At 39.8% G+C, this 25,631-nt stretch overlaps 2 protein-coding genes across 6 annotated transcripts in view; one reads left to right on the plus strand and one right to left on the minus strand.

The window, feature by feature from the left end:
* Positions 1 to 1,243: 1,243 nt before the first annotated feature.
* ANKDD1B (ankyrin repeat and death domain containing 1B) lies at positions 1,244 to 25,178 on the plus strand. The gene is made up of 13 exons (XM_014887750.2): positions 1,244 to 3,211; positions 4,444 to 4,542; positions 4,639 to 4,743; positions 6,558 to 6,656; positions 8,184 to 8,282; positions 10,031 to 10,129; positions 11,037 to 11,135; positions 12,496 to 12,594; positions 17,011 to 17,109; positions 19,766 to 19,861; positions 22,474 to 22,672; positions 23,378 to 23,509; positions 23,831 to 25,178. The coding sequence occupies exons 1-13, from the start codon at positions 3,200 to 3,202 to the stop codon at positions 23,887 to 23,889; spliced, it is 1,296 nt and encodes a 431-aa protein (XP_014743236.2). The 5' UTR covers positions 1,244 to 3,199; the 3' UTR covers positions 23,890 to 25,178.
* Positions 23,350 to 25,631, minus strand: part of POC5 (POC5 centriolar protein) — a 30,537-nt gene continuing 28,255 nt past the window's right edge. For 2 of the 5 annotated variants that reach the window (XM_088156579.1, XM_014887870.2), the window contains one exon: positions 25,179 to 25,599. In XM_088156579.1, the coding sequence (XP_088012705.1) occupies positions 25,450 to 25,599 (150 nt within the window). In that variant the 3' untranslated portion in view covers positions 25,179 to 25,449. Of the gene's footprint in view, positions 23,658 to 25,178; positions 25,600 to 25,631 lie in introns of those variants that run through there. The other 3 variants (XM_088156576.1, XM_088156578.1, XM_088156577.1) reach the window with 3 other exon arrangements.

The raw sequence follows: 25,631 nt of genomic DNA on the forward strand, positions 1-25,631 counted from the left end.
AACAAAAAAATTAAGTGAACACCATCCTGATTTTCCTTGGCATGCTCTGCAGTCATACTGCTTCAAGCTGTGTCCTTATTAGGCAATAATGAACTTGGACATAATGTTGTAGGGTGAACTAGCCTGAGAGGGCTCTAAGGAATAGATAATTCCTGTAGTTTCTGGTCCAACAAAATGGTGCCTCTTTGGTGATATCACTGGACAAGTGGCCTTCAGCCCACAATATTCTAGACAGAAGACAACTAACTGATTATATTTAAAGTGTGACATACTATTGGATTAAAATCGTCTACTAGCATTTTTGCAGTTGGTGTAGCTGCTACATGATTTTCTTTTAAATGCTTAATTAAATGTTATGGCAGAAACATGAAAAATATTCTAACCTCCAGTTAAACTAGTTATCAGAGACTGGAATTTTACTTTACAGAGTTACTGAATATGCCTTGTAACTACTTTAGCTGACCAAACAAATACTAATTTTTGAATGGAGACTTTAAAGGAATGTCTCAGTTTAGAAGTGGGTTTTGTTTGTTTTGGTTTGTTTTCCAGTCATGTCACACTGTTTGGTTACTGCTTTACACATATTGTGTTTTGGTGGTGTGTTTTAAAATGGAACAATTTCTCGAAGTATAGGAAATAAATGCTGCAGTTTATAGCATTCACTGCTATGCCTATGCAGTAATTTGGGGTGCAGTTAGATACTAGGAGCTTCATAAACAAACTGTTCCTATGAGTGAAAACTCTGGTAATCCACGTTGAGAAGTGTCCCTTTAGTTGCACTTAAAAGTTGAAACTCGTAATATCAGCCAGATGTCTCTAAAGGAGAAAAACATAGTCATGAAATGCTTTGATGATGAGAAGCAAGTGATTCTCATAACATTAAATCAGTAAAAATAACAGATATAAATAGTATAATCATCCCTTATGTTGGTTATGGCTACTTTTTTAATAATATGGGGGTTTTTATCATGTTTTCCCACAGTACTACCAGATGAGAGAGAATTTCAATATGCTGCTAAAATGAATAATTTGGATACCATGGAAAAGCTGTTTAAAAAGAATGTTGATATAAATGCTGTAGATACTGTGAGTATGAAGTGCCTGACAGATCACTGATATGAGGGGTGACTCCTTGGGGTTTCGTGGGGGAAGGCCAGCATGCCCCTCAGCTGCAAGGTGGTGAGGCTGCAGAAGTTCCCTCTAGGATCTGATGACAAATCATTTCCTACAGCCATTATGGACATTAAGATTTGTACAGCATAACTCTCAGGTTTTGCAGTAGTCAGTGTATCACATTGGCATCTAAGGACTTCTCAGTTGTGCCCCTGCTCTGGTGTTTCCCCAGAGCTCTTTGGTGACCAGTTTCTCAAGTTCTCCATCTGTCTGAGTCACTTTGAGAATGGATTAATGCTGCTAGCATTACAAATTTCTAGAAAGAAGTATTACTCTTTGGTTTGCATGAACTGTGGGAGCATTCTACAACATCCTCTGGCTCCAGCCTGAGCTCAGAGTTCAGATTTACCCTAGGTACACAAAAATGCATTTCTTATGCTGACTTCAACACTAGGCCTAAAATCTAAGGATGCTTCACAGCAGCTAAATACATCACTGTGTTCCACATGAGAGGTAGTTCAATAGCAACGAAGCAGTCATATTAATCTGGGAGTTTTGCATAACCGTGTCCTCTCAATGTTTACTTATGAATCATCTATCCGTGAGTATCCAGTTTACTTATTCTGGGTTCTGAAAAAATTTGCTTCCCTTGCCCACATGCATTTTCACCCACGTGGGAATTTAGAAGCTAGTATAGTGCATTCCTGGATTTGTTTAAGAAACGGACAAGGAGACAAACATTTCCTCTGAGCACACTTCTCCTGCATACTTAGAGTATCAATTGCATTATACTCTAAAAGGTCACTTAGAAATAGTTCTTTCTTCTTTCTTGCTTTCCAGAATTCAGGAAGTTAAACTAAATGCATTTTTCAGTCCAGTAGTTTGAAACTTTACTCTGTCAACTTTAAATTAGACCTATAGCATGAGAGTTACTAGCATAGGTGGAGAGGGGTTGTGCTTGGATTAATTGTCCTAGTAGGGATGTAGCTTATGCTAGCAATGCCATTTGTTTTGTTAATGTTGATCATTCCTGCCCTTGTACTCTCAAGCCAAATAAGAAAGACTGTCAAAATATGAGCTCTTTGGTAGTACTCTTTCTATAGTACAAAAGGCTATTTTTCTGACATAAATACACATCATAAATCCCAACTTTTTATTCCTTTTGATACATTTGGTTGTAAATTTAAATTTATACACTAAGAAGTTGAATCATCTTTAGAGAAGCTAAGAAAACAAATCTGAACTGACTTTTAAAATTAATTGATAAAGTCTCTTAGACATCTTTGTATGGAAACAGTGACTTATGTTAAACCCATTTATGTACCCTTTAACTCAGCAAAACAGTGCAAAACTCTCTGCAATAAAATTTAATTCAAGTTAACAAATCCCTTTTAAATATATACCACTAATTACTTAATGGAAGTCTTGAGAAGCACTGAGTCCATTCACCTCTGTAAAGTTACTCACTGTTTGCAAGGTGGTAACTTTCCTTTACGTAGATGATGACTCAGTCTGGGAAGGTGACTAAGACTGAGTGAGGCATAAATCTTGGCTTGCAATGCAAAGGTTTAGTCAAAAGCAAGGAGGATGTCAAAAGCAAATCTAACTGTGTACATGTAGTCCTCAGCTATTCAAACTACACCATGCAATAGAATAATAAACAAGGATGCTTCTTGCACTGCATGCACCTCCCCTACATAGTGTTTGACTACTTAATCCCATTTTGACATTTCAATGAAGAGACAATACTATGTAGACTAACAAAATCATTCTGTTTTTACAAGAATTCTCTAAGATCAATATCTAAATTCTATCCAAGGAAACAAAACAAAATATGTAGATAAAAATCAAGTGTGACTGTTGAAGGAGAAATATGAAATACTATATATATATGAACAGGTACATTTGGTAACAAGCAGAGTATTCCAAAACCTTGAGCACCTACACAGGGAAAAGGACTGTATTACAGACCTGACAAAGCAAGCTTTGGTTATTCCAGCTGAAGCGCACTGCATTCCATTTTGCTGTTGCGGGAGGCCATGTGTCCGTGGTGGATTTTCTTCTTCATCACAAAGCTAGACTTGACATGGCAGATCAGGTAAGCTGGCTTACTTCTTTCGATTCACGTGTATTGGAACACCTTCGAGGCACAGTGAAAGTAGATATCTTTCTTGTGCTCCCAGCTGTGCAAAATTAAAAGCTTGCAGTAAAAACTCTGGTTTGTCTTAGAACTGCACATATTTATATGAAAAAAAAATAATTTAAAGGAAAAACACATTGCCCAAAGTATTGGATAACTTGAATACTTGAGTGAGCACAAGGCACCTCCCATGGCCAGGTCACAGTGTTTACCTAATGCAGCCAAGGATATTTGCCTTGTGTGCTGCAAGAGCACACTGCTGACTTACGTTCAACTTAATGTGCACCAGGAGTGTCAGGTCTCCCTCTGGCAAACTGCCAAACTCTAGAATGATTAGAAGTGCAGCACATGGTACATGAGGAGGTATCCTAATATCCACCCTAAACGTCCCCTTACACATCTCCATGCCATTCCCTCTGCTCCTGCCAGGTCAGTGCCTGCCTCTCCCTTTCCCCTCACAAGGAAGCTGTAACTGCAGCGAGGTCTCCCCTCAGTCTCCTCCAGGCTGAACAGACCAAGTGACCTCAGTTGCTTTTCATATGGTTTCCCCTCAAGGTCCTTCACCATTTTTGTGTTTCTCTCTTGAATACTCTCTAATAGCTTTATATCTTTGTATTGTTGCAGCCAAAACTGTCCCCAGCATTCAAGGTGAGGCTGCACCAGCACAGGGTTGAGCTAGCCCTTTTGTATTTAAGATATTAAAAGGAGGGTTCTTTTTCTTCTATAAGAGAAAAGGTTTTTAGAGAATTTGAGAGGTGAGAACACTGGAAAGAGGCCTAAATGGAAAATAATAGTGACTTATGGAAATGTAGTAATTGCATATTATCACTTGGAATGTCATCCACTGCACCCAGGACTATCTACTATCTGCGTGGCTTCTGGAGAGAGAAAATAATTTCCAGGTAGGACTTAATCCCCTCTGTCTTAAAATGGGATGAGTCCTTCTCTAGAGATGCAAATCATCTGTCAAGAAGAGGTCAAACATTTATCTTACTCTTATCCTAGGTCTTATTGCATTTAGCTTAATTTAAGTGAGATGAATCCCACCCACACTGTGAAGTGTTCATATTGCTTTTCTGAAAGCCTGCAGATTGGAACCTGCTAATACACTGAATCAATAAAAAAAATTTAAAGACATTTGGACTGAAGTATTTTGATGGTAATTTCTGCCTTTGTCATTTTATTTGAAGCATGGCCTGACAGTGATTCATCTTGCAGCTTGGACTGGAAATCTGGATATTATGCGAAAATTGGTTAAAGCAGGTGTTGATCAAAAGGCTAAGAATGAGGTTTGTGGATGACAAATTTTTACCAACCCTAAACATGTCTATATTGCAAAAAAAAAAAACCCAAACATTCTTACAGATTGATTTACCATTTTTCAGGAAGGAATGAATGTACTGCATTTTGCCGCTCAGAGCAATAGCATTAAAATAGTTGATTATTTCCTGCAAGATCTGCATCTGAATGACCTGAACAAACCTGATGGGGTACAGTGCACTTCTGTTTATTTATTTGATGTCATGAGGCTTTTGTTTTGGGGGAAACAATCATGACTTGGGGAATTTCAATGAATTTTAATTTATTGACAGTTACATGTACATTTAATTACTGACCTGGGTATTGAGAAACAGGTAAAAGAAACAGCCAGACAAGCACTTAGGGGCAACACCTTTCCTCCGTCTTTCAGCTGGACTGCAGACACCCTCTGCTGTCCTTGCTTTTGCTGCATGTGATGCTCAGTCATGGTAAGGCAATGGGAGGAAGAAGAGGTTGGGTTCAGTCCTCAGTAGATTCCTCTTCTTCTGCTCTTTGCTTCTTACTATTTTCCTCTGCTCCAGAAAGCTTCTTGCATGGGCTGCAGGCACCCTGAGGGTGTACCTTCCCCTGTGTCTGCTCCCATGCATCTTCTCGTGTCTCCTCCTGTATCTCCCCTTGTGCATCCTCCCCACAGCAGTGCCCAGCCATTCTTAAATACATTTTCACAGAGGCATCGTTTGGTTCTATGGTGGGTTAAATGTTGGCACACTGTGGGACAGTTTGGTCCACAGTGGAGCCAGCTGGAAGTGTCTGTGACCAGCACAGGGCAGCCTCTGACATTTCCTACACAGCTCACCTTCACAGACCCCTGCCCTTACCAAAATCTGCCAATTATGGCCAGCCTGGCCATGTTTCATCAAAGTAGAGCATAGAACTATGTGCAGCCATCCTACAGAGGTGCACTGACTCTCCAACAGTGCCTTGTCCTCATCAGGTTTTCTCTGTTTTTATTTTTAATTTCTACAGTGTTGGGATCTTGTTTTGAAATGCTGTGTGGCTAAGTCAGATAAGAAAACTTATTCCTGTGAGAGCTGACACCTAAAGAACAAATCTCCCATATTTTTTCTGCATTTCTTGGATTTTATTGACCTAAGTGTGCAAAATTCTGAATCCTTTTTACAAATGACAAGTCTGACTAAACAGAGTTAATTTAAGAGAAAATACCTTTGAAGGTTTAGGCCTTTGGAAAGGAAAGGTGAGGAAGCACCTTCTCAACCACCTGTTGAGGTTGCACCATAATTCTCTACGAGGTGTGTGCATTTTTTCCCTAGACTTTTCTATAGGCACTATCAGGCATGATACGAAGCCATTTTACCTAGCTGTTTATATATCTTACTGTCTGAAGAGTAGTATAGTTTTGTGTCAAGATAACTTTCTGCAGCTGAGTTTGTAAGTGGTTTGGAAAGTATTTTTAGTTCAATACTACCAAAACCCTCTACAATGTACAGTGCTAAATTCAGGCCTCCTGGATGAAACTTCTGAGATATGCCATTCTGGTCTCTGTTTCCAGAATTTGGATCAAACAAATTAACTTATGGAAATAATTTCTTTGCTGCCTGTTTTTGAGCATTCTCAGACAGTTCTTTTGATAAATATTTTCATAGTGGAAAAAAAATAAAGATTAGGATATAAAATAAGATTATAAAAATAAGATTAGGATATAAAAAAATAAGGACTAAAAGATTCTGAATGCATTTTCCACTTTTTAACCATTTCTAAACAGTTTTTATATTTTTTATTCAGGATATGCAAGATGTATAATCTGTTTTTATACACTAAATATATATTTTAAATTACTGCTCTTCTATGTATCAACTATTGTATTAATATTGTATTAATACACATCTATAATCTATTATTGTATTAATATATAAATTTTAATGTAGGATACACGTATACATATGCATGCTATATTTCTAGTAACTAGAAGTAAAATATTTTTACTTTCTGTAACACTATGTTTCTCTCCATAATTGTTTTCTAGAAGGGTAGAAAGCCATTTCTTTTGGCTTCTGAAAAAGGCCATGTTGACATGATAAAAAGTTTGATTGCTCTGAAGCTATTTACGTCTGAAAAAGATGAGGTAAATGTTTATTTTCTACAGAAGTACAACTACAAATGTGCTTATAAGACTATTTTCTTTCACTGTGTATATTATACAATCGAATATCTGAGTGTGCTGCATAGATGTTACGGTGATATATGGGACCAACAAATATAAAGGATGATGATTTTTAAGTGATAAAGGGAAGGCAGCAGAATGATTGCTGGGAGACTTTTCCATACACATTCATAATTTATGAAAAGCAAGGCTAGCATATGTTTTCTGTTGAGAGAAGTGGGAAAGCCTGTTCATAATGGTGTCAGTCTCTGTTCTGGAGGTTGCATTTCCCAGTGTTTTACTCTGTTCATCTGTGTGACCAATTTTTCAAAGGTGTTTAAAAGTTTCAGGATTCAAATAAACACCTAAAAATTCTTTTTCAGCAGTACCTTAACACTTCAATCTGATTGAGTTTGCTTTGACACTGCATTTTAAGCCATCTTAGTAATTTTCAAAGTCTGCTCTTGAATTTATTGTTCCTTACTTGACTATTTATGGAATGAGCAAGTTAATATTTCTCTGCATCTGAGGCACTGCAAGGACAAATACATTTAAAATTGTGAAATTGTCAGGTGCTGCATTTACTGAACCACATAAGTAAGTACTCAGGAGGTGATGTTGGTTTTGTTGGTATTTCTGGTAGTAGTTTAAAAGCTGCAGTGCCACCCAGAGCTCTGCTGTACTAAGCAGTTTGTCAGCAGAGGTTGAAAGACAGTATTGTCACAGACACCTAGCAGGTTAAAGGTGTCAACAGCACCAGGAGGTAAACACTGTGGTCCTGCAAAATTAGGTTAGAAGCCAGGACAGAAACTAAATTCCTGGCTCACCAAACTCAGTCACTGTAACCATCAACGGTAAAAAGGATTCCCACATCTTCCCACTCAATGTTATGAATGAATAAGTGTTCTGGACTCTCTTTTTTCTGAGAGTTAGAATTCTTCTAATTGTTTTTTAGCCATTTTTATACTATTTTGTCTGCTTGCGTTTTCTTTTAGTTCAAAATCTGCTGCTCTGCCTGAAGTTGTTCTTTGCTTTTATTTGCTTAGTGGTGTGTTATTTGATTTTGGTTTTGTTTCTGTTTTGTATTTCTTTATTTCCTGGAAAGAAATTGCACCAACCATGACAGAGATCAAAGATTGCAATTTTGATATCAAAGCCATGACAAATTTCAATACGCTGACATGGGCTTTTTTTTTGGGCTCTTTAAATCGGTGGCCTCGGGGGCTCAGTGTAGTACCTATCTTTGTGGGAGCCAGTATCTGAAGTTTTCCTCTGATTAATTTGTAAGGAGCTAGAATTTCAGATCTTTTTGCTGGTAAACACTGAAGTTTTCAGACAACCAACTGGATCAGCAGCATTAGATTGAATCTTGGCACATGCTGTGTGTAGCTGCTTCCCCCTCCGTGTGTAAGAGAGGTTAAATGTAAAAGACCAAGGGTTTTGTGTTGGTTTTAGTTAATGTCTTTTTTCTGGGTTTTAAAATACGTTATTTGACATTTTAATTTCAAGGTGGGAAACACAGCATTGCATTTAGCAGCCAAAAATGGTCACAGTGAAGTTGTAGAAATTCTTCTTGAACAATGGGAAGAAATAAATGACCTCAATCAGGTAAGTATACTAAACTGTTGAAAGAAATACAGTTAGAGGTTTGAAAAATTTTCTAAAAAATCAAATTTCACAGGAAGAGATGTGGCACTGAGGAGACTTCAGTTGTCTTGCTAGGTTTCCTAGTAACTTTAACTTTTTTTTTTTAACAAGGAAACATCCTGTTTAATAACTTACTCAGTTACTCCCTCAGTGTCTTCCTCTGTCCTCTATCCTTACACACATCCTCTCCTGCATTTGGCAAGCCCTTGCGTAACTACTGGCAGAAGAGAACAGAGGAAGGAAGGCTAAACCTCCCTTGCTTTCTGTTATCCATCATTTTTAGTCATGTGATCCCATTCCTTCTAACATCTCACTTTTAAGCACTTCTGGTGCTTTTCAGCCTATTCATTGAGCCAGTTTGACTTGCATACCAAGCACATACCATCACAGGCACCTCAGCAGAGGGGGTCTCAGGTTTGTACCTTGTCCATCTGAACTCAGTAGCACAAAACTGGCTGCAGACACTGCCTACCCAGTTTGCTTTCCTGGGTTAGTGTTGATGAGCTCAGCCAGCTTATTCATCAATTGCTTATTAACTGGGAAGGCTGTATCCCTGAGTTAATGCACTCCTGAGCTTCATTTTAAGGCTTAAACAAGGAGTGGAAGAAGGAAATGCACACTAACTGCTCATCTCAGCATTCTTGCTTTGCAAAGGGTTCATGTCTTTTCTGTTTCTTCTATGGGGCAGCTGGAACAACCTCGGCAAGGTAATTTCCTTTGTTGTGGGCTGGCATGCCCACTGTAGGAACCTGCCATATGGCTGATGGTTTGTTCTGCTGGGCCAGTGGGCAAAATTAGTAACTCCTATCCAAGGCCCTCCTCTTCCTTTATCAGTGGCAGACTGATGAGTTAAGAAGTTCCCTCTTATCCAACTTGTCTGCTATTTTCAGCTGTACCTCTTGTGAGGCACACGAGCCTCTTCGAAATGTGGAGCCCGAGTGTTTCCAGGGCTCCTCTAAGAATGTTGCTTCTGCAAACACAAAACCTGTGCTGCTTGTGCCCCTGCCTTTGCATGGCTAATCGTGTGACCTTCCCATCCAGCTGAAGATGTTGTGGTCTGGGTATGAACAGATCTCTCTTCCCATAGTGTGAGCAATGTACTAAAATGTATTAGGTTTACCAGAATAATGTCAGGATTTTAAGCAAAGAAAAATTAGGATTTATTGATTCCTTTGTGATTGTTGAAACACTAGAGTAGCTTCCATTAAACCTTTGTGTATTTTAGATGTTGAGGAGCAGGAATTAGATCATTGTGTAGCTGATGTATCCCATGTTATGGACTTGCGGTAGAGACATGGAGACTCCTTCAGTGTGAAAAGATTTGAAATAAGTATGAAACAGGACTTTTCTGCTCAAAGCTTTCCTTATAACTAGCACTTGGGGTTGTGAATTTGTCAGAAATTCATGGCATTGTACTGACAGAAATTGGAATAACTGTAGTAGCATATTAGTGGTGGTGCCTGGTATAGAATGGCAACAATTGCTGCCCACCAAAAAAAGCATGATTAATACTAATGAAATAGTTTTCTGTATTGCAAACCTTACTATATACATCTGTCCAGATAAACAATCTGTTGCTTAACTGTTGGTGAGTAGCCATGGCATTCAAGAGTTGGATGAGCCCGATGCAGCCTACCGTAGGTCTTTTGTGTCCTGGTATTGTAGTCCCACGGCTTAAATTGGAACAGACATTTTGTCTCTTGCTCTAGAATGGAGAAACTCCATTTTACTTGGCTGTTGAAGGAGGTCATGAAAAATGTGCTGAACTCTTACTGGAGGCAGGGAGTGACATCAATGTTTCAACTCAGGTATGTACACAGTATCCCTCTTAGTGGGACATACTGTGGAAAGGACCTTACTAATAAAGGATATTTGCTCTGCTTTATTTTATGAAACAAGGGGGAAAATAGAATGGGGAATGTAGAGAGTACTATCAGAATAAAACCAATGTAGAAGAAAAGCAACATTAGTCTTATTTGATGGAGTACTGTGGTGGAGCTTTTTGTTTCCTGTATGCCCACTACTACAACATATGCCTAGAAAATGTAACCAACTAAGATAACTGAAAATCCTCCTTTTTGGCAGTGTATGTGACTGGTTTGATAACAAACTTGTTCTCTACATCTGATATCTGAGCTGTAGTCCAACTCATATCTGCTGAATGGCCTTGGCTAGCCTGCTGCAAGAAGTTTATGACTCCAGCAGAAAGAGAACTTGTTTGTTTAAGCAGAATTATTTTGTAAAAATTAATTTTAAAAGTTTGTTTTCCATTATTTTATTTATATTTAGTTTTCTATTGATTTTTAAACCATCCTATTTACTGGATTTACGTGTTAATGTGATTGTACTTGCTTGGTAAGGGTCTAAGACTAACTAAGAGTAGGAAGACATCTTGGCATTGTTGTTGTCCATGACACAGTATAGATGATGCTGCTGATCTGTCTCTCTTTTAGAAGTTGGGTGGAGCTAAAGGATACTGGTGTTCTTTAGTATGTTTGTTGTGATTTATGAAAAATGGGCATTTCCTTTACTGTTGACAAAAACATCATGCTAACTGCTGATCTGCTTTGTTTTGCATCATTTTGTCAAAATATTTTATTGGTGGAGGGGATACTAAGACAAATTTAAATGCAAGATTGTCCTATATTTATTCCTCTCTTTAATACTGTTTTTTCATCAATAAAAATGTAACGTTTCCTATCAAATTTCTTCCAGAACAATAGCAATGCTTTGCAGGTTGCAATTCAGAATGGACATCTATCCTTGGTTACTTTTCTTATTGATAAGAATATTGACCTGGTTGCTAAACCTGAGGTGAGTGTTTATCAGAATAACTCTTCTGCTGCTGCTCAGCTTGTCCTGTCTTTTCATGGGAATTCAGATCACTGAGTGAGATTGAGTAGTTCCTTGAATTTTTTCCTACACATTATTACTTGGTTTCTAGATGTTGGTTAGCAACACACACACACCGATAGAGACAAGGTTCTGTGAGTGCCTGAGCAGGCTGGTGCAGTGCAGAGTAGACACGGCCAGGCTAAACCAAGAGCCAGGCATTCAGAGAAGAAGAGCAAAGTGCCCTGCTTGAACTTAGCAGGAGTAATGCTATGGGCAAAGAGGCAAAATGATTTTGAATAAAGATAATTAAAATGTAGATAAATACTTCAGTGTTTTCACCCTCTGCAGGTAAATGCATCCTCAGTGCCTTCAAAATCTGCATGCCAACATTCTTTTAAATTTAAAAAGAAAGAGGTATTTATATTATCCAAATCCTCTCTCTGTTTAGTTATTACACATATTTGAGATTTTCTATTAATAGGAAATTATTTTCCACTTCTACAGTACAGGATGAAAATAAATTCTGGATCTCATGATTTATGCCATGATCACTGGCCTCTTGCAGAAACCTATCAAGGAATAACAATTTATGATGTGCTTGAAATGATTTAAAGGTCAGGCAGTTGTTGTGCTACTTCTCATTAACTTTCTGTAGCAGAAGCAACTAACTGGTATGGAGTTATTCTTAGCTGTATTTTACAGGAAACTGGTCCGTCACAGGTTCAACATAGTGTGGATTTTGACTGGTGTTGCATCTGTGCCCTGGGTATATTAGCAAATAATCACTCAAATAAAACCTCTGTCTTACCAGCTGTAATTTGTCACATGTTTTAATAATAGCAAGTCACTTTAGTACGAAGAGCATATCCAGCAGCAACATGTGACAAGGGTTTGTTCCTGGAAAGTAGATTTCGACATCAGTTTACCGAATACAGAATGAGTCTGTCTCCAGGCTATTCAACAAAGGGTGAAGCCACTTTTCTGAGGGAGCAGGAACATTACCCTAATCTCTCTGTTGTCAGGATAGCAGCACATCCCAGGCAGGAACACTTAAGAGGAGTGCCTGGCTGCACTCCTAAGTGGTGGCACACTGATGCACACCCCATGCACTCAGCATTTCCTCAGCTGTATTTGTTTACCTGCTTATATGGGTGTTGCAGGAGCAGGCTCCCACCTCTGGTGTAACTCCACACATCCAGGTGTGTTTTCTGCAGTCTTGAACTTCTGCTAGAGCATGTCACCTTTGCAAGGGGCAGGCATCAATAAGCACCTCTTTCTTGTTTGCATAAGCTTGTAATAATAGACCCAAGTATAACAACTTATTATTTTCCCTCCACAGCAGAAGAATTCCCCTCTCCATTTAGCCATTATCAGTAATAATCTACCGGTAGTAAAAAGCCTTTTGGATGCCAATCACGACATAAACTCCTTAAATCACGTAAGAAAAGCTGGGATTTTACACAATTTATTGGCAAAGGGGAGATTCTGTGGGTTTTGCTTGAATTTTCTTTTGCTTATGAGCTCAGAGTACAAAAAAAAAGGAAGGAAGAGGCAGTTCCCTCTGAATATTTTTGTGTGTGTACTTATGTATTAGTCACTGGTACATGCTGTGCTAATATTTTTTGAGCAAGAAAAGGATAGCACAATGCTGTATACTCAGAAAATGATCAGGCAATGCCTTGCTCAAGTGTTATGGCTCATGTGTAATAAATGACAGAAATGTCTCATTGGTACTGGCTTCACAGGGCAGCCCAGTGCAGAATGTCATTTGGCTGGAAAGAAGTTAATTTTTCCTTGAAGAAACCCACTGCATGCAGTGTTTTAGATCTGTGACCAACACAGTGCTGGTAAAACGATGCTGTTAAAGCTGTTGCTGAACAATCCTTGTGCAGCCTCAAGGCCTTTGTTTCACACTCTGTGCGCCCATGTTTATCGACTGGGGTGCTCAGGGAGCTGGGAGGGAACAGAGCTGAGTGGAGCTGAGCAACACAGCAGCACTGAATGACAAGGTCACAGGTCTCTGTGATGCAATCAGTGAGCAGCGCTCATCTGTTAACTGAAAGAATGCTGGTCTGAGCCCATCCACAGGCAGCTACAGCTGTCCTTCTTGCCTTAACCAGGCTACTTTCACCCTGCTTGGTGTCAGTGGTCTTTGGAGGACTGGTTAGTTGTTGGCCAGATCAGATCAGTTCACTGTAGATCATATCCACCATTAACGTGTGCCTTACTTACTTTGGTGCTGTCATGCTTGATCTCTTTTTTGCTGTACAAAACCTCCTATAATTGTTGATGTCCGTTTCTGCTTTCGTTCTGTTGTGTATCACTTTGTATTGCTTTGCCTGGTAGACCAATGATAACAGCACTGGCTTGTGCCTGATGTGGTGTTTTTGCCACTTACAATGCCACTCTCTGTGTACTCAGGTGACCATCTCGTGGAGAAAATCAACAACTACACCTTTTCCTTTCCCTCCTTGGAGAGGCGCTATGTTGAATGCATGGAATTAATACCATTTGCCCCTTCTCCTCCCACATGATAGGTCTCTCCCACCTTCTTGTAACATTACTCAGTTCCTTGAATATCCTTGTGTAATCACACTGTCTGTATGTCTTGGCTTGAAAGACAGGTGTCTGCTAAGAAAGGCAGGAGCCTCTCTTTGAAATGAAGAGTGTATACCTCCTTCCTCCAAATTATTGTAATTTTGAAGTTAAGAGGCTCTCAGGCAAAGACATGGGAATAGGAATAACAGTTCTTTACTAGGAAAATTAAAATAGAAATACAGTATTACAAACCCAAAACACTGACAGAGTCAGAATACAACCTGACACCCCATCAGTCAGGGTGTTGGTAGCAGTCCCATTAAATGGTGGCTGCAGTCCTCCTGCATGACAGATGTAGTTCAGCTGAAGCAGTGGTCCTGTAGAAGGGTGCAGTTTTCCTCCAAAGGTCCAGTGATGATGTGGAAAGGTCTGGTTTTCCTCTGGGATCCAGTGGAAAAAGGCTGCCTTGGTGTTCCAGATCTCAGTTTTTATCTAGGTAGGAAATGTTTGGCTCCTCCCCCTGGCTGGAGCATCTCATAATGGGATGATGTAATTTTATCAGTCATACAGTGGGACTCAATGGCCCATTAACAGAAGATATCTTCTTGGAGGAAGGATGGGTGGTGGAAAAGATAAAGATGATTGCCCCACCTGGTTTTATCAGATGGCGATAGACTACACACTTTTGGTCACATCCTGTATTGCAGCCTGAGACACCATACTAGTGTGTGTTGTGAACATGGTTTTCATTGTTATGAGTAACAATTAGCAACTAATTGGGAATGCCACACAGGGATTTGCCCAGAGGCAGTCGATTCTCAGGTGGCATGGTGTGGAAGGAATTGGGCACTTGCCTGAGGCTCTTACTGCCTCCAATGGTTTAGGATTTCATGCCTTAGCAGGAATGTAGTCCTAAGTAATTCATACACCATCTGAATGAGGGGAGCCTTGCCTGCCCTGATGAAATACAGGGATTTCCAATGCTGTGTTGGTTCTGGCCCTTGCCTACCGAGATGCCATCCAGTGCCCTCAAAAGAGAATGAGGATTTCCTGATCAAGGAGCACACAAAGGGACACTGAGAAGCTCTGAAGCCACCATATGGATGCTGAAACTCACATAGTTGGAGGTGTCACACCTTTGTTTTTAACCAGAGACCCAGGCCTCAAATATAAAAATTGTGCCAGAACTCAAGGTGAGATTATGGAAGTAGATATTGATTTTATTGATTTGGTTAGAAAGAGAAACAGCAGCTCCTGCTGAGAGGCAAAAGAGGGAAGGTTCAAAAGAGACAGCCTGGCCTGTCCTGGACAGGAAAGGAAAAAGACAAGAATGACAGCAGAGGCAAAACTACCTTGTGTCTATCTCTGAATGACCTCTTAGGTAAGCAGCAAGTATTCATCTGTCACCAAGACAAACACACTGCTACCTGACTGCTCCAGTGTGGGGAAGGTAGGGGAGCCCAGCTGCTGGGGTCCACTTCTAGGGACTAAGGGATTAACAAAGGGATCATAACAGAAGCAGCCACTTGTAAATCTCTGGAGATGGCTCTTACTGAGCATGAATGGAAAGTGTCTCAACAAAGAAGATACTGCAAACAAGTAAACTACCACAGAAGGTATCCAGTGCCTGAGGGAGTGGTGGTAGAGATGGACTACAGTGACCTGGCCAACAATTAGGCCTTCAAAAGTCTCAATGACATCCAGTGCTCATGGATCTTCTGCTCTGTACAGAGCTTGCATGCATCAGCCCCTGACCATAACAGACTCCAGTGGTCCAACTATATGCAGACTGGCCTGCCATCTGTGGCACTTCAAGGAGAATTTCTCTTCCCCCTCCCCGTCAGCCCTACATCTCAGCTGTGGAAGGACTGACTCAGCAGGCCTGTCGAGTCCCATTTGGGCCACTGTGGCTCCCTGATGGGGAAATGCAGCCTGGTCTCCCTCATGACATGTGGAGCAAGAAGCAAGAAGGATAAGTCTTTGAGAAATCTGTGGCTCATCCCTTCCCATTGCTCATTTTATTGCTAGAGATTAATTTATACACATTTTTGTGGAAGACAGAGGCTGTCATTTGTGGTTGGAGTAAAGTATAATGACAAGACTTTCTGGTCACATAAAATAGAGATTTCTGTAAATTTTTACAACATATATTTTAGAAATACTTTGCACTTTGTCTCTAGCTTGCCTGAAGTTGCCCTACAGCAGGTACTGATGTACCCTTAAATTTCTGCAGGAAAGAAAGTAGGGTGTATGAATAAAAAAATACTTTCTATTTATGGGAATAAAAGATAAGGTAAATACATGAGGTTGTGTGATCATAGTGTAAACTGTAGAATTAACTGATGAGACTTTTAATGTGGAATCCTGAGCCTGGTGTTTCTTAGTGTGCAAACCTTTAATTAAGATCTAAAGGCCAAAGAACTTTTCTAACCAGACTTACAGAATGTAAACGTGCAACATCAGAGAAGCACAGGCACAAAACATTCAACATAATGTGAATAATGGAAGGATAATGTGTCCCAAGAAATATACTACAGCATACAGGGCTTCCACAATTACTCCATAGTCTGCTGCTGCATTTTATGCACAGATGTCTGGATTTTCTTACTCTAATATCTGTAAAAGAATAAATAAATACATATTTGGGTATATGTAGCTATGTGGAGATTATACAATGCTCCTTTCAGACTCAAAGATTTACTTGAACCGACTGCCATTTTAGCTGTATTTCTTGTTAATGGTTTGGCCTGGTTTAATGGTTTAGTTTTGGGTTTTTTTGTATGTGTTTCAGGTTCACTGAACCCGTTATGGAGCAGGTAGACTTCTGCAAAGTATCATCACTTTGTGGCAGGGATGACTAAAAAGCTCTGCTATGGATGTGGTATAATGTAGAGTTGAAAACAGTGGATATCCAGTTGTCTTGGCATGTTACCTGCTGGGTAAAGGTTACTTGAGAAGATGATACGGGTGTGGGTTGCCAGACAAATGAAGCCCTGTGTCCAAAGCACCTTGCTTTAAGAGAGAAGAGAGAGAGCAAGCTTGTTAGTTTACAGTACTTTAGAGGGGCATAACAGTGACTCTTTCCTGAGCCAGCTGGAACTTCCGTGTGGTTTTCCCTGCAGAGATCCCGTATGCTGTCTTGTCTGCCTGAAGCAAAACCAGCAGATCACTCAAAAGTTAAATGATTTCCCTCTGTTCAGTATTTTCTCACCAAGGTTGCCTCTTGTTGTGAATCTATTTTAGATTCAGCCTGTGAGCATGCTGCTTCTAGGAGTAAGTTTGACTTAATCCATTTATTTGGTGTCTTTAATTGAAGAGGCAGGAAACCCCTCTACATCTGGCAGCTGATCTTGGCAATGTGGAATTGGTGGAAATGCTGCTGAAGTCAGGCTGCAATCTCAAGATCATGGATAAGGTAAATTGCGTTCCTCACACATGTAAGGATCACATGATTTTTTGTTTTAGAATCTTCCTTACAGAGGTGCATAAAGCACGTGTTGCCAGTTTTGTTCGCTAAGTAAAGCTAACTACAAAGGAAGCCTTCTTTTAATATTGCTATACCTGCAGCTTGAAGAGATCTGACAAGGTTTTGGTAAAGATCTGTAAAACCCCCAAGCTCTGTGGTTTGAAGGATAAACACTGCTTCCAGAGATCATTCATGGAAAAAAGATCTAGGCTAGCAGAGAGGAAATTGGCCTGAGGCTGCTTGTACAGCACACCTGCAGCCAGGTTCATTGCCAAGAGAGATGCAGCTTCACCAGGTGCAGTGAGGGACAGTTTGCTCTCTAGCACTCCAGGTCATCTGAGAATCATGGTGACATTCTAGATCCATTCAGGTGGATACTTAAATCCTGAGATGATGTTCTGCCTGGAAAGATAGAGGCAAAAATGACAATGGCTGGAAGAAGTACCAAAGCAAAGTTGCTGGGGAAGTGCTACTGAAAGGACAGAGTACCAAACCAAATGTTAACAAATCTTGCTAGATTACTGCAAGATTGAGTGTTCCCTTTTACACTGTTACCACTTTTCTTGAGATTCAGTATGACTGAGTTGATGGATTTGATGTTTATTAAGACCTACATCTTGCCCTTTAAAAAGTAACTTTCCTGCACAAAACTGTCCTGATGAGAAGTGAAGATTTATGGATTAGGATTGTCATGTTTTGGCCTAGCCTGACATGAGGCCTGGGGCTCTGAGTGTGAGTTGCATGGTTGGTATGTTTTGGGATGCTGAGGTAAGATGCTGCATTGTAGTTAAGCCTTTCCATTTAGAATCATCTACACTTGCCAAAGGGCTGCAGTTCTCATTGGGATCAACCTAGAATGAAATCTTGTCCACTTTAAACACTTTACCCAGTAGGAAATTGTTTTGACCTATTTGTATTCCAAAGACAGAGACAAACAATTACTTATCGCCTATGACCTTAAGCATCTGCAAGTCGTTGGGCGAGATAGTGCCCTGGTGTTACGGCAACACTGTTAGAGCTCAGGACTTGCTATGAGAATTTGGCTCTGAGCCAGTACAAGTTCTGGTACAATTCACCTTTCTGCATTGGTTTTATTTCATAGAGTAGCTTTTTCCTTGCCTGTTTGCTGGATGACCCTGAGACCATGCCACTGCTGGGAACATATGCATGTACAGTGCCCTTTGAACTGACTTGGTGCTGAGATGCCAAAAAAGTTGTTATCCTTGCTGAATAGTAGATAGGAAGAAGGGGAGCCTGCTTTGATTGCACAGTATTTTTCTGGCCTCCCTTCCCTGGCATCAGGAGTACTTGGTCTCCAGAGAATGCCATGCATCTGCTCCTGTCAGAGGTCAGGAAATGCACTCTGGGGAGCTCCTCCTTCATCTCATCTGCAGATAAAACTGCCTTTGGTTGTGAGTGATAGCATGCAGAGAGCTCCCTATGTGCAAGACTGCTGTGCTACATGTGCATGCAGGATGCCAGCAGTGTCTGCACGAGCACAGGGATACAGAAATACCCCCCTTATCCACTGCCTCTCTCTCCCTCTGTGAAAGGCAGAGCACCTCTCCAAAGGTGAGCCCAAGGACCTCTTGTGGTCACTGGACTCTTCACATATAAAATACTCCTATACCTAAAAGATTTAATGAAATGTATGTTCCTTGGCTTCCAATGTGATGCTCTTCTAAAAACAGGTTAATTAGAATGATCTTGAGCAGAGACAGAAGCTAGAACTCAAAAGGTGTATATTAGGGAACTTTATACTATCTGGAGAGTTGAAATACCTTATAATTTAATTAATGAACCTCCTAATTAAGGGATTGGCTTCTTTTAGATCTACTTTTCTAGAAATGCCTAGCACATGTTATATGGACAACACCCTATTTAAATCCAAGGCAGTTGCACTCAGTGCAGATCTGCTGAAAATAGACAGTTGCAGAGAAATCTCTTTTGAGCCACCATGTTGTCTGTGCATCGAAATGCTGATAGGAGAGATGGGTTCAGGTAGACTGAGCAAACCTCTACAGCTGGAATTACAGCATGGCTTTTAATAACTGTGACCCTTTCTACATCCATGAAGCATGATCCTATAGTTGTGTTCTTTTCAGCTGTAATGAGCTGTAATTTTCATTCTGTGAGCCACCTTTTCTTACTGTCCAAAACAAGGCACAGGTTTGCCCTTTAGGCTGGAGATTTCCAACTTTGCCAGCCTATCCATCTGAAATGCCAGTTTAACCATAGCATGAGAATGGACTGTAGTTGTGGTAGTTTAAACATGGATGCAGTTACTGAAGCCTGAAATCTGGTAGGTATGAAGTATGCAGCAGACTGAGTGCAGGTTTCTGAAAGCAGCTGTACCTCTCTAGAATTTTTTACTGGGGAGTTTAGTGAGGGAGAAAATTGACCACCTCTGGCTGAGGGAATACAGCTTATGCAGAGCACAGAACTTGAATTGTAGCTACCCAAAAGCATAAGATTGTAGTAAATATCTTTTCCTGAAAAAAAGAAAAAAAAGGAAAAAGGGATGGGGCTCTGTGAGCAGTCCCTGTGTTTCTTCCATGACACACTTATGCAAGCTAATATTCTGATTCACTGTCTCTGCTTTCAGCATGGAAAAACTGCATTAGCCACAGCATCAAGGAGCCATCATGCCCTCATTGTAGATATGATCATTAAAGCAGAAAGGTATTTTGCCATGAAACAGGTAAGAGGATCTTTCATTAAACACAGGATACCTAAGGGAAAAGCCAATTCTGATTTTGAAGTGCCTTTTGGCTGAGGTGGTTTCTTTTGGCAAGCAGCAAGACTGGCCTTGATGAACTAAAGTTAGGATTGGGAATGGGAAAGTCTCTAGCCCATCCAGGTTTTATTCCTGACTAGCTGTAAAACTGTAAGAAGACCTTGCCATTTTCCTGCCTTATGCTCTTCACATAAAGGGATGGAGAGAGATTCTAAGCCAAATCCAAACTGTGCCATCAGCATCATGGCTGGGATAACATGGATCCACGTTGATTCCTGGACACTTTGGTATAGTAAAATCTGTGGTTAAAAAATAACAGAGTGAAGATGTCTGTGACTCCTTTGCTAGCAAGAGCACAGCTTCCTCAATAAGAGCTCCCTCTTCTGTTCCTTGTGTGTTAATTATAAAATTAAATCTATGAGATGGAAAAGAACTTTGCAACAAGTGTGAAGGACATGGCTTAGGTGATCTGAATTTCTCACCTCTCCCCAGTTGTTACTTAAATGTACACTTGCATAGTGATGGGCTTCTCTAAAGGGCTAAAAGTAACTGCCATATCAGTTTGTGACTTTCTTCTCACTCCTGCTTCCTGCTGAGTTAGCCAAATATATAAGCATACTGATCCTGTCCCAGAGCAGGTACAGGAATTACCAGTTTTACCACCCCACTCCTGCGCTGAGTGGCCAAATATACAACACTTTATGTTACAGGGCTGCCAAATCACAGATCTAGATTAATTATTGCAAAAAATGCCTCCAGGAACACTCTGTGTTGTGCATTTGATTTGCACCAGTTCGGCTGGAATTGTGAGGTACATTATTGTTTCTTTTGGCTTAAGGAGGAATTAGAAGTAGTCTGTTGCCACAGAAGTCATGACAAGTCTGACAGCAGTAAGCCCATAATGTTCTCAACCTCTTGGCATTGTTCACTGAATTTTCTGAAAAGCGTTAAGCAGATGGTTTTCTGCAGAAGCACCAGAGATGCTGGGAAATATAAACATAAGTGTTTGTATCCTGTTGCCTGAAGCTGAGAGTGCAGCCATTGGAACAACTTAAATCTTATGGCTATGGAATATGATACGGCTATTCAATAGGTGATGTTACCATACAGGGAACTACAGCTTTTTGAACCATTGTTTTAAGGACTGTCTTTTTGTTACATTCAGCTGACTTATCATTTGTGATAAAGCAGTAGTTACAAAAGGAAATGTCATGAAGCTGAGAGGAAGGGCACATGATACTGAAGTGTGAGTGTCATCTCTCTGTTTCTTTTTTCTATTTATCACTTTGACCCAACCCTTCCCTATCATAGTCCAGGCTGGGTTAAGTGGATTTGAGGGCAGCTGTTACTATCCCACCTTGCCATTGACTCAAAACACACTTAGCAGCAACGAGAAGCTGTGCTGCTGCAATAGTTTCTTTTGTTTGCTTGAGTTTTTTTTTTCCTGTGGCTATTTTTTTTTTTTTAATTAAACATCACAAATAAAGGATCTAATCAGAGAAACCGTGAAGCTGTCCTGTAGAATGTCCTAAACTTTACCTTGCATGTGTCTGGAAGCATGAAATAAAGTCTGTATCAAATGAATAGAATCAAACATACATGTCAATGCTTAGTTACTGAATTGTGACCTTTTTTCTCTGTAAGTCTCTTGTAAGGTTAGTAAATAATCCTGCTCTATTCTTCTGAATTTAATTTGGAATGAAGCACTTTATGCTTAGCATTTTTAAATTGTGGCCTACTGCCATTTCCTTTTTTGCGTAGTATCTGCTTTGTCACCTTCTATCAAATTTGGAAAGAAATTTTTTCCCTTTGAAGATTTGAAACAGGACTAGTACATAAACCTAATGAAATATAGAAATTAGCTGGACCTTGCCTACCTAGGAATGTCCCTGGACACAGCTCAGCTAGGACTGAAATCACTGATTGACATGGTTTTTGCCAAGATGCCCAAACGAGAGGTAACCCCATTATTCCTGTTTCTGGTGAGCTACGCATACAACAGCAACATCACTTTTAATCTGGAAGGTAAAATCCATGTGATTTTGGTTTCTGTGATTTTACTTGTGAAGGAATGAAACTAGATCCATGCTCAACACATATGTGCACATTGGTGTTTAGACCTTTGCAGAATGAGAGTCCCTATGATAAACCTAATGCCAGCAAAGGATCTGGAAGTTCCCACTTCAGCCAAGTGAAGCTGACAGGGCAGAGGCAGGAACAGGTTGAGCAGGTGCTGTGCCCATGGTGAAAAGGGTAAGAACTCTGCCTGAAACCCAGATGCGTTCTAAACAGGACATACAGAGCCAAGTAGCACAGCAGTGCTGGCACAACAGTTACTGTTACTTTGCTTTTGTGTATCAACTACCAGAGAAGGCACCTTGTTTTGCATTTAATTTAGTAATACATAGCAACAGACACTGGAACTCTGTTTCAGTTCTGTTTCTATGAGCCATACACAGTTCCTTTACAGGCATTGAGCATATCATCTGTCAGCAGCTATATCTGAACAGGACACTGCTCACTGAGCAAAGTTTCCCAGCTCTGTTATAAAATTTACCATCTACTTTGTTTTTCAGACACATCTAGCCCATAGTGGTAATGGGTCAGACTTCAGCGTGTCCTTCAAACAAGATCACAGTACACAGACCAAGCAAATCCGTTCCTCCCTTTGGAATTTAGCATATAACCAGTTAAAACCCCGTGAATGGAAAAAACTGGCTGTGTTCTGGAAGTTCACTGATGAACAAATTAAAGCTATTGAAGAACAGTGGACAGGTAAAAATATCTGAATGGCCAGACATAAATACACAGGATAAAAAAACTCCACAAGGCAGTGTTGCTTTTTAAACTATGTGAGTATCCCATAGTGAAGAGATACAAATCTTGTCCCTGGTTCCTGGGAAGCAGTGCTGTAGCAGTACAGGACACTTCTGCTCTCCCTCTTAGCCTGAAGGAAGCTTCTTTGGAGATCAAAACTAGAAGCCATGAGCATCATATTAGTCTTGGGGGGGTCATCCTGCAAGTGAGGACCTGGGGAACCTCATGGCACAGAGTGATTTTGCTCATGCTCTGTCTGCACAGCTGCCATGAAACAGGAGTTTCTGGTTTCAGGCCTCTCAAGTGCTGGGAAAACAGTATTTCGACAGAACATATTGTACTTGTTACTACTACTCCAGGGAATATTTCCACACCTTGGGGAAAAATTAAAGGAAAAATTAATTTTAAGACTTAGGTGTTAAAATTAGATGTTAGGTGTTTTTTATGTCTTAACAGCAGTGTTAGGATAAAACAAGGTTTTTAGAAAACTTTTCAGAATTTTTAAAAAAACTTTTGTAAGCTTTAGTCTTCATTTTTTTGCTAGTTGAGAAAGGTAGTAAGAGTAAATAAAGTAAGTTTAAAACCTCTTGGAACTTTTAAAGTGCAAAACCACAAAATACACCGTTTCCAGCATATTGAACAAATACTTCGTGTATTGGACAGGGAAAAAAAGTTACAAGGAACATGGAAACAGAATGTTGCTCATCTGGTTACATGGTACGTTGCTGGCTCATCAGAATCCTGTTAAACATCTATATGAAGATCTGGTGGAAGCAGGACTTCAGCCTTTAGCTGGTAAGTTGATACAGAGCACATTACAGTGTCCTCTGCGAGACTGCAGTGCCGTGCTGAGGTACCTGCCGTGCTGGGGAGCTGTGGCCAGGGTGGGGATGGAGGACACTTTCTTCTTTTCTAGGACTGCCCTTCCTGAGGGGTGAGGCTGCTTGAGAAAATGCATTTATGTCAGACTTAAGGTTTCTAAAGGAAGACAATGTGCAAACTTTGCTTCCCTCATCTGTTCTGCACCCATGGATAAATTGTGACTGGCCACCCCTCAGTTGTCTGACCTTGTGCAAAGCAGAGCACACCAATTAAGTGTTTTCTCTTCCTTTACAGAGAAGATCAGAGCTTCGATTTGCATTGGCATGGACTCCAGGAAATGTGTCATTTCATGAGTTCATCAACGAAACATGGCATATATGATGGAATTACGTGCCAGATGGAAAGTGGCTTTCAAATATCTTTTTGGGAAACAAAAAACCTATTTTGAAGCTGTACAGCTTTTTCCACCCTAGAAAAACTTTTACTCCTGAAATGCTTGCTATATACAAATATAAAAAATTTAAGAGCGAATGGCTGACTGGCAGTTTATAACTGCTAAGCAAGACTCACCACTTACAATTTCTACACCTGACCTAACAGCCATAAACTAATTCTGTATTGGAACTGCAAATTCAGCTACTTTGTGTTTGATGTGAAATGTAAATAAGATGTTTTCTACATGGAAAAAATCAAATCTAATAAGTGAAAATTACGTGTATAAATCAATTAACACTTCCAGAAATAAGCTAGCATCTGGCCTCACTCGGGATTCAGGTTTTTACAAATTCTTGCTAGGAATATGACAAATCTCTCTACTGTAGCATTTGATTTATGTAGTGAACAAACACAAAAATGTCACATGTAAACACCACGTGTGGCTGGCTGCAGAATTTTCTATCATGGCAAAACACTGTATACATACCCCCAAAAGAGCATTCAGTATTTAATACACAACAAATCTAGCAATTATTTACCTATTTCTTGTTCATATCTTGAATTAATACTTGGCAGTGTCCTGCTGAATATGTTTAAAGGTTTTCTTATTACTGAATATATTTAATATCTGAAAAATTATGTAAATGTCTATCTTTATGATCTTCTTTATAACATAGTAGCAATAGTTTTATCATGTAATGGAGGAATGGAATTGCCTTTTCTGTTTGAATATAGCTAGCATTATTTTGTGCTGAATCCTACCCTACTGTTTGTACTAAAAAGGTGATCTGTATCTTAGTCTGAATTCCTAACTGCCCTCTTGTGTGCAACCTTCTTTGACTCGGTTGCAGAGCATCCCAGGAATATGAAGAACAGAGAGTTAAGGTTTTGGAATTAGGGATCTAAACTACAGATCTTTGGAACTCTACATATTCATCAGGTTCTGCAACATAAACTTGGAAAATGAAAATGTTTAAGAATTTGATGGACTGGGTACCTCACCTAGCCTAAACTGGACCCTCAGTGTGGATGATGCAACCCTGCTGTTTTCCATTTAAATACACTGTTGTAGGATATAATTAAGGTACATGTCAAGTACACTTACTTGCATAAGCAACTAAAAGTATTTGTAACAAAAATAAATTTCATTTTCTCTTGAACACAGATGTCAATGTCATTTGGATTAAACAAGAGATTGAGACAAAAATCGCATGGTATCCTTTATTTAAAAGCGTGCAAAAGATTTCTTAAATAAAAAGTATTTGTCTTAAAAATAAAAGTTTGGAGGTAGAACAATAGTTCAAGTTCTTTTTTCCCCTCCAGGTTTCATTATAAAAGCACTTTTACTTTAAAAACCTTCTTTTTTTAGAAAAAGGTAAAAAACATGATATGTACTTTAGGCCTTACTGCATCAAATCTAAAAAGACTGGGAAGAGGTACCTTGATTAAAAACCCCTACCGGTGAGAAAGGTAGTCACTCAGTCAACAACTTTTATTGATTGAACACTGGTATAGCTTTGGCCCTGAAGCACTCGCCCAGCTTGTCCTGCAGGTTTTGCAGTGGTAGAGACAGAAGAATGAAGCACAGTTCGAGGATATTTAGCAGCAGTGGCTTGTGATATGGTTTGCTGAAAAGTAATCAGACACATCAAAACACTTA

The sequence above is a fragment of the Sturnus vulgaris genome, chromosome Z (genome assembly GCF_052056855.1).
Source record: "Sturnus vulgaris isolate bStuVul1 chromosome Z, bStuVul1.hap1, whole genome shotgun sequence".
NCBI lineage: Eukaryota > Metazoa > Chordata > Aves > Passeriformes > Sturnidae > Sturnus > Sturnus vulgaris.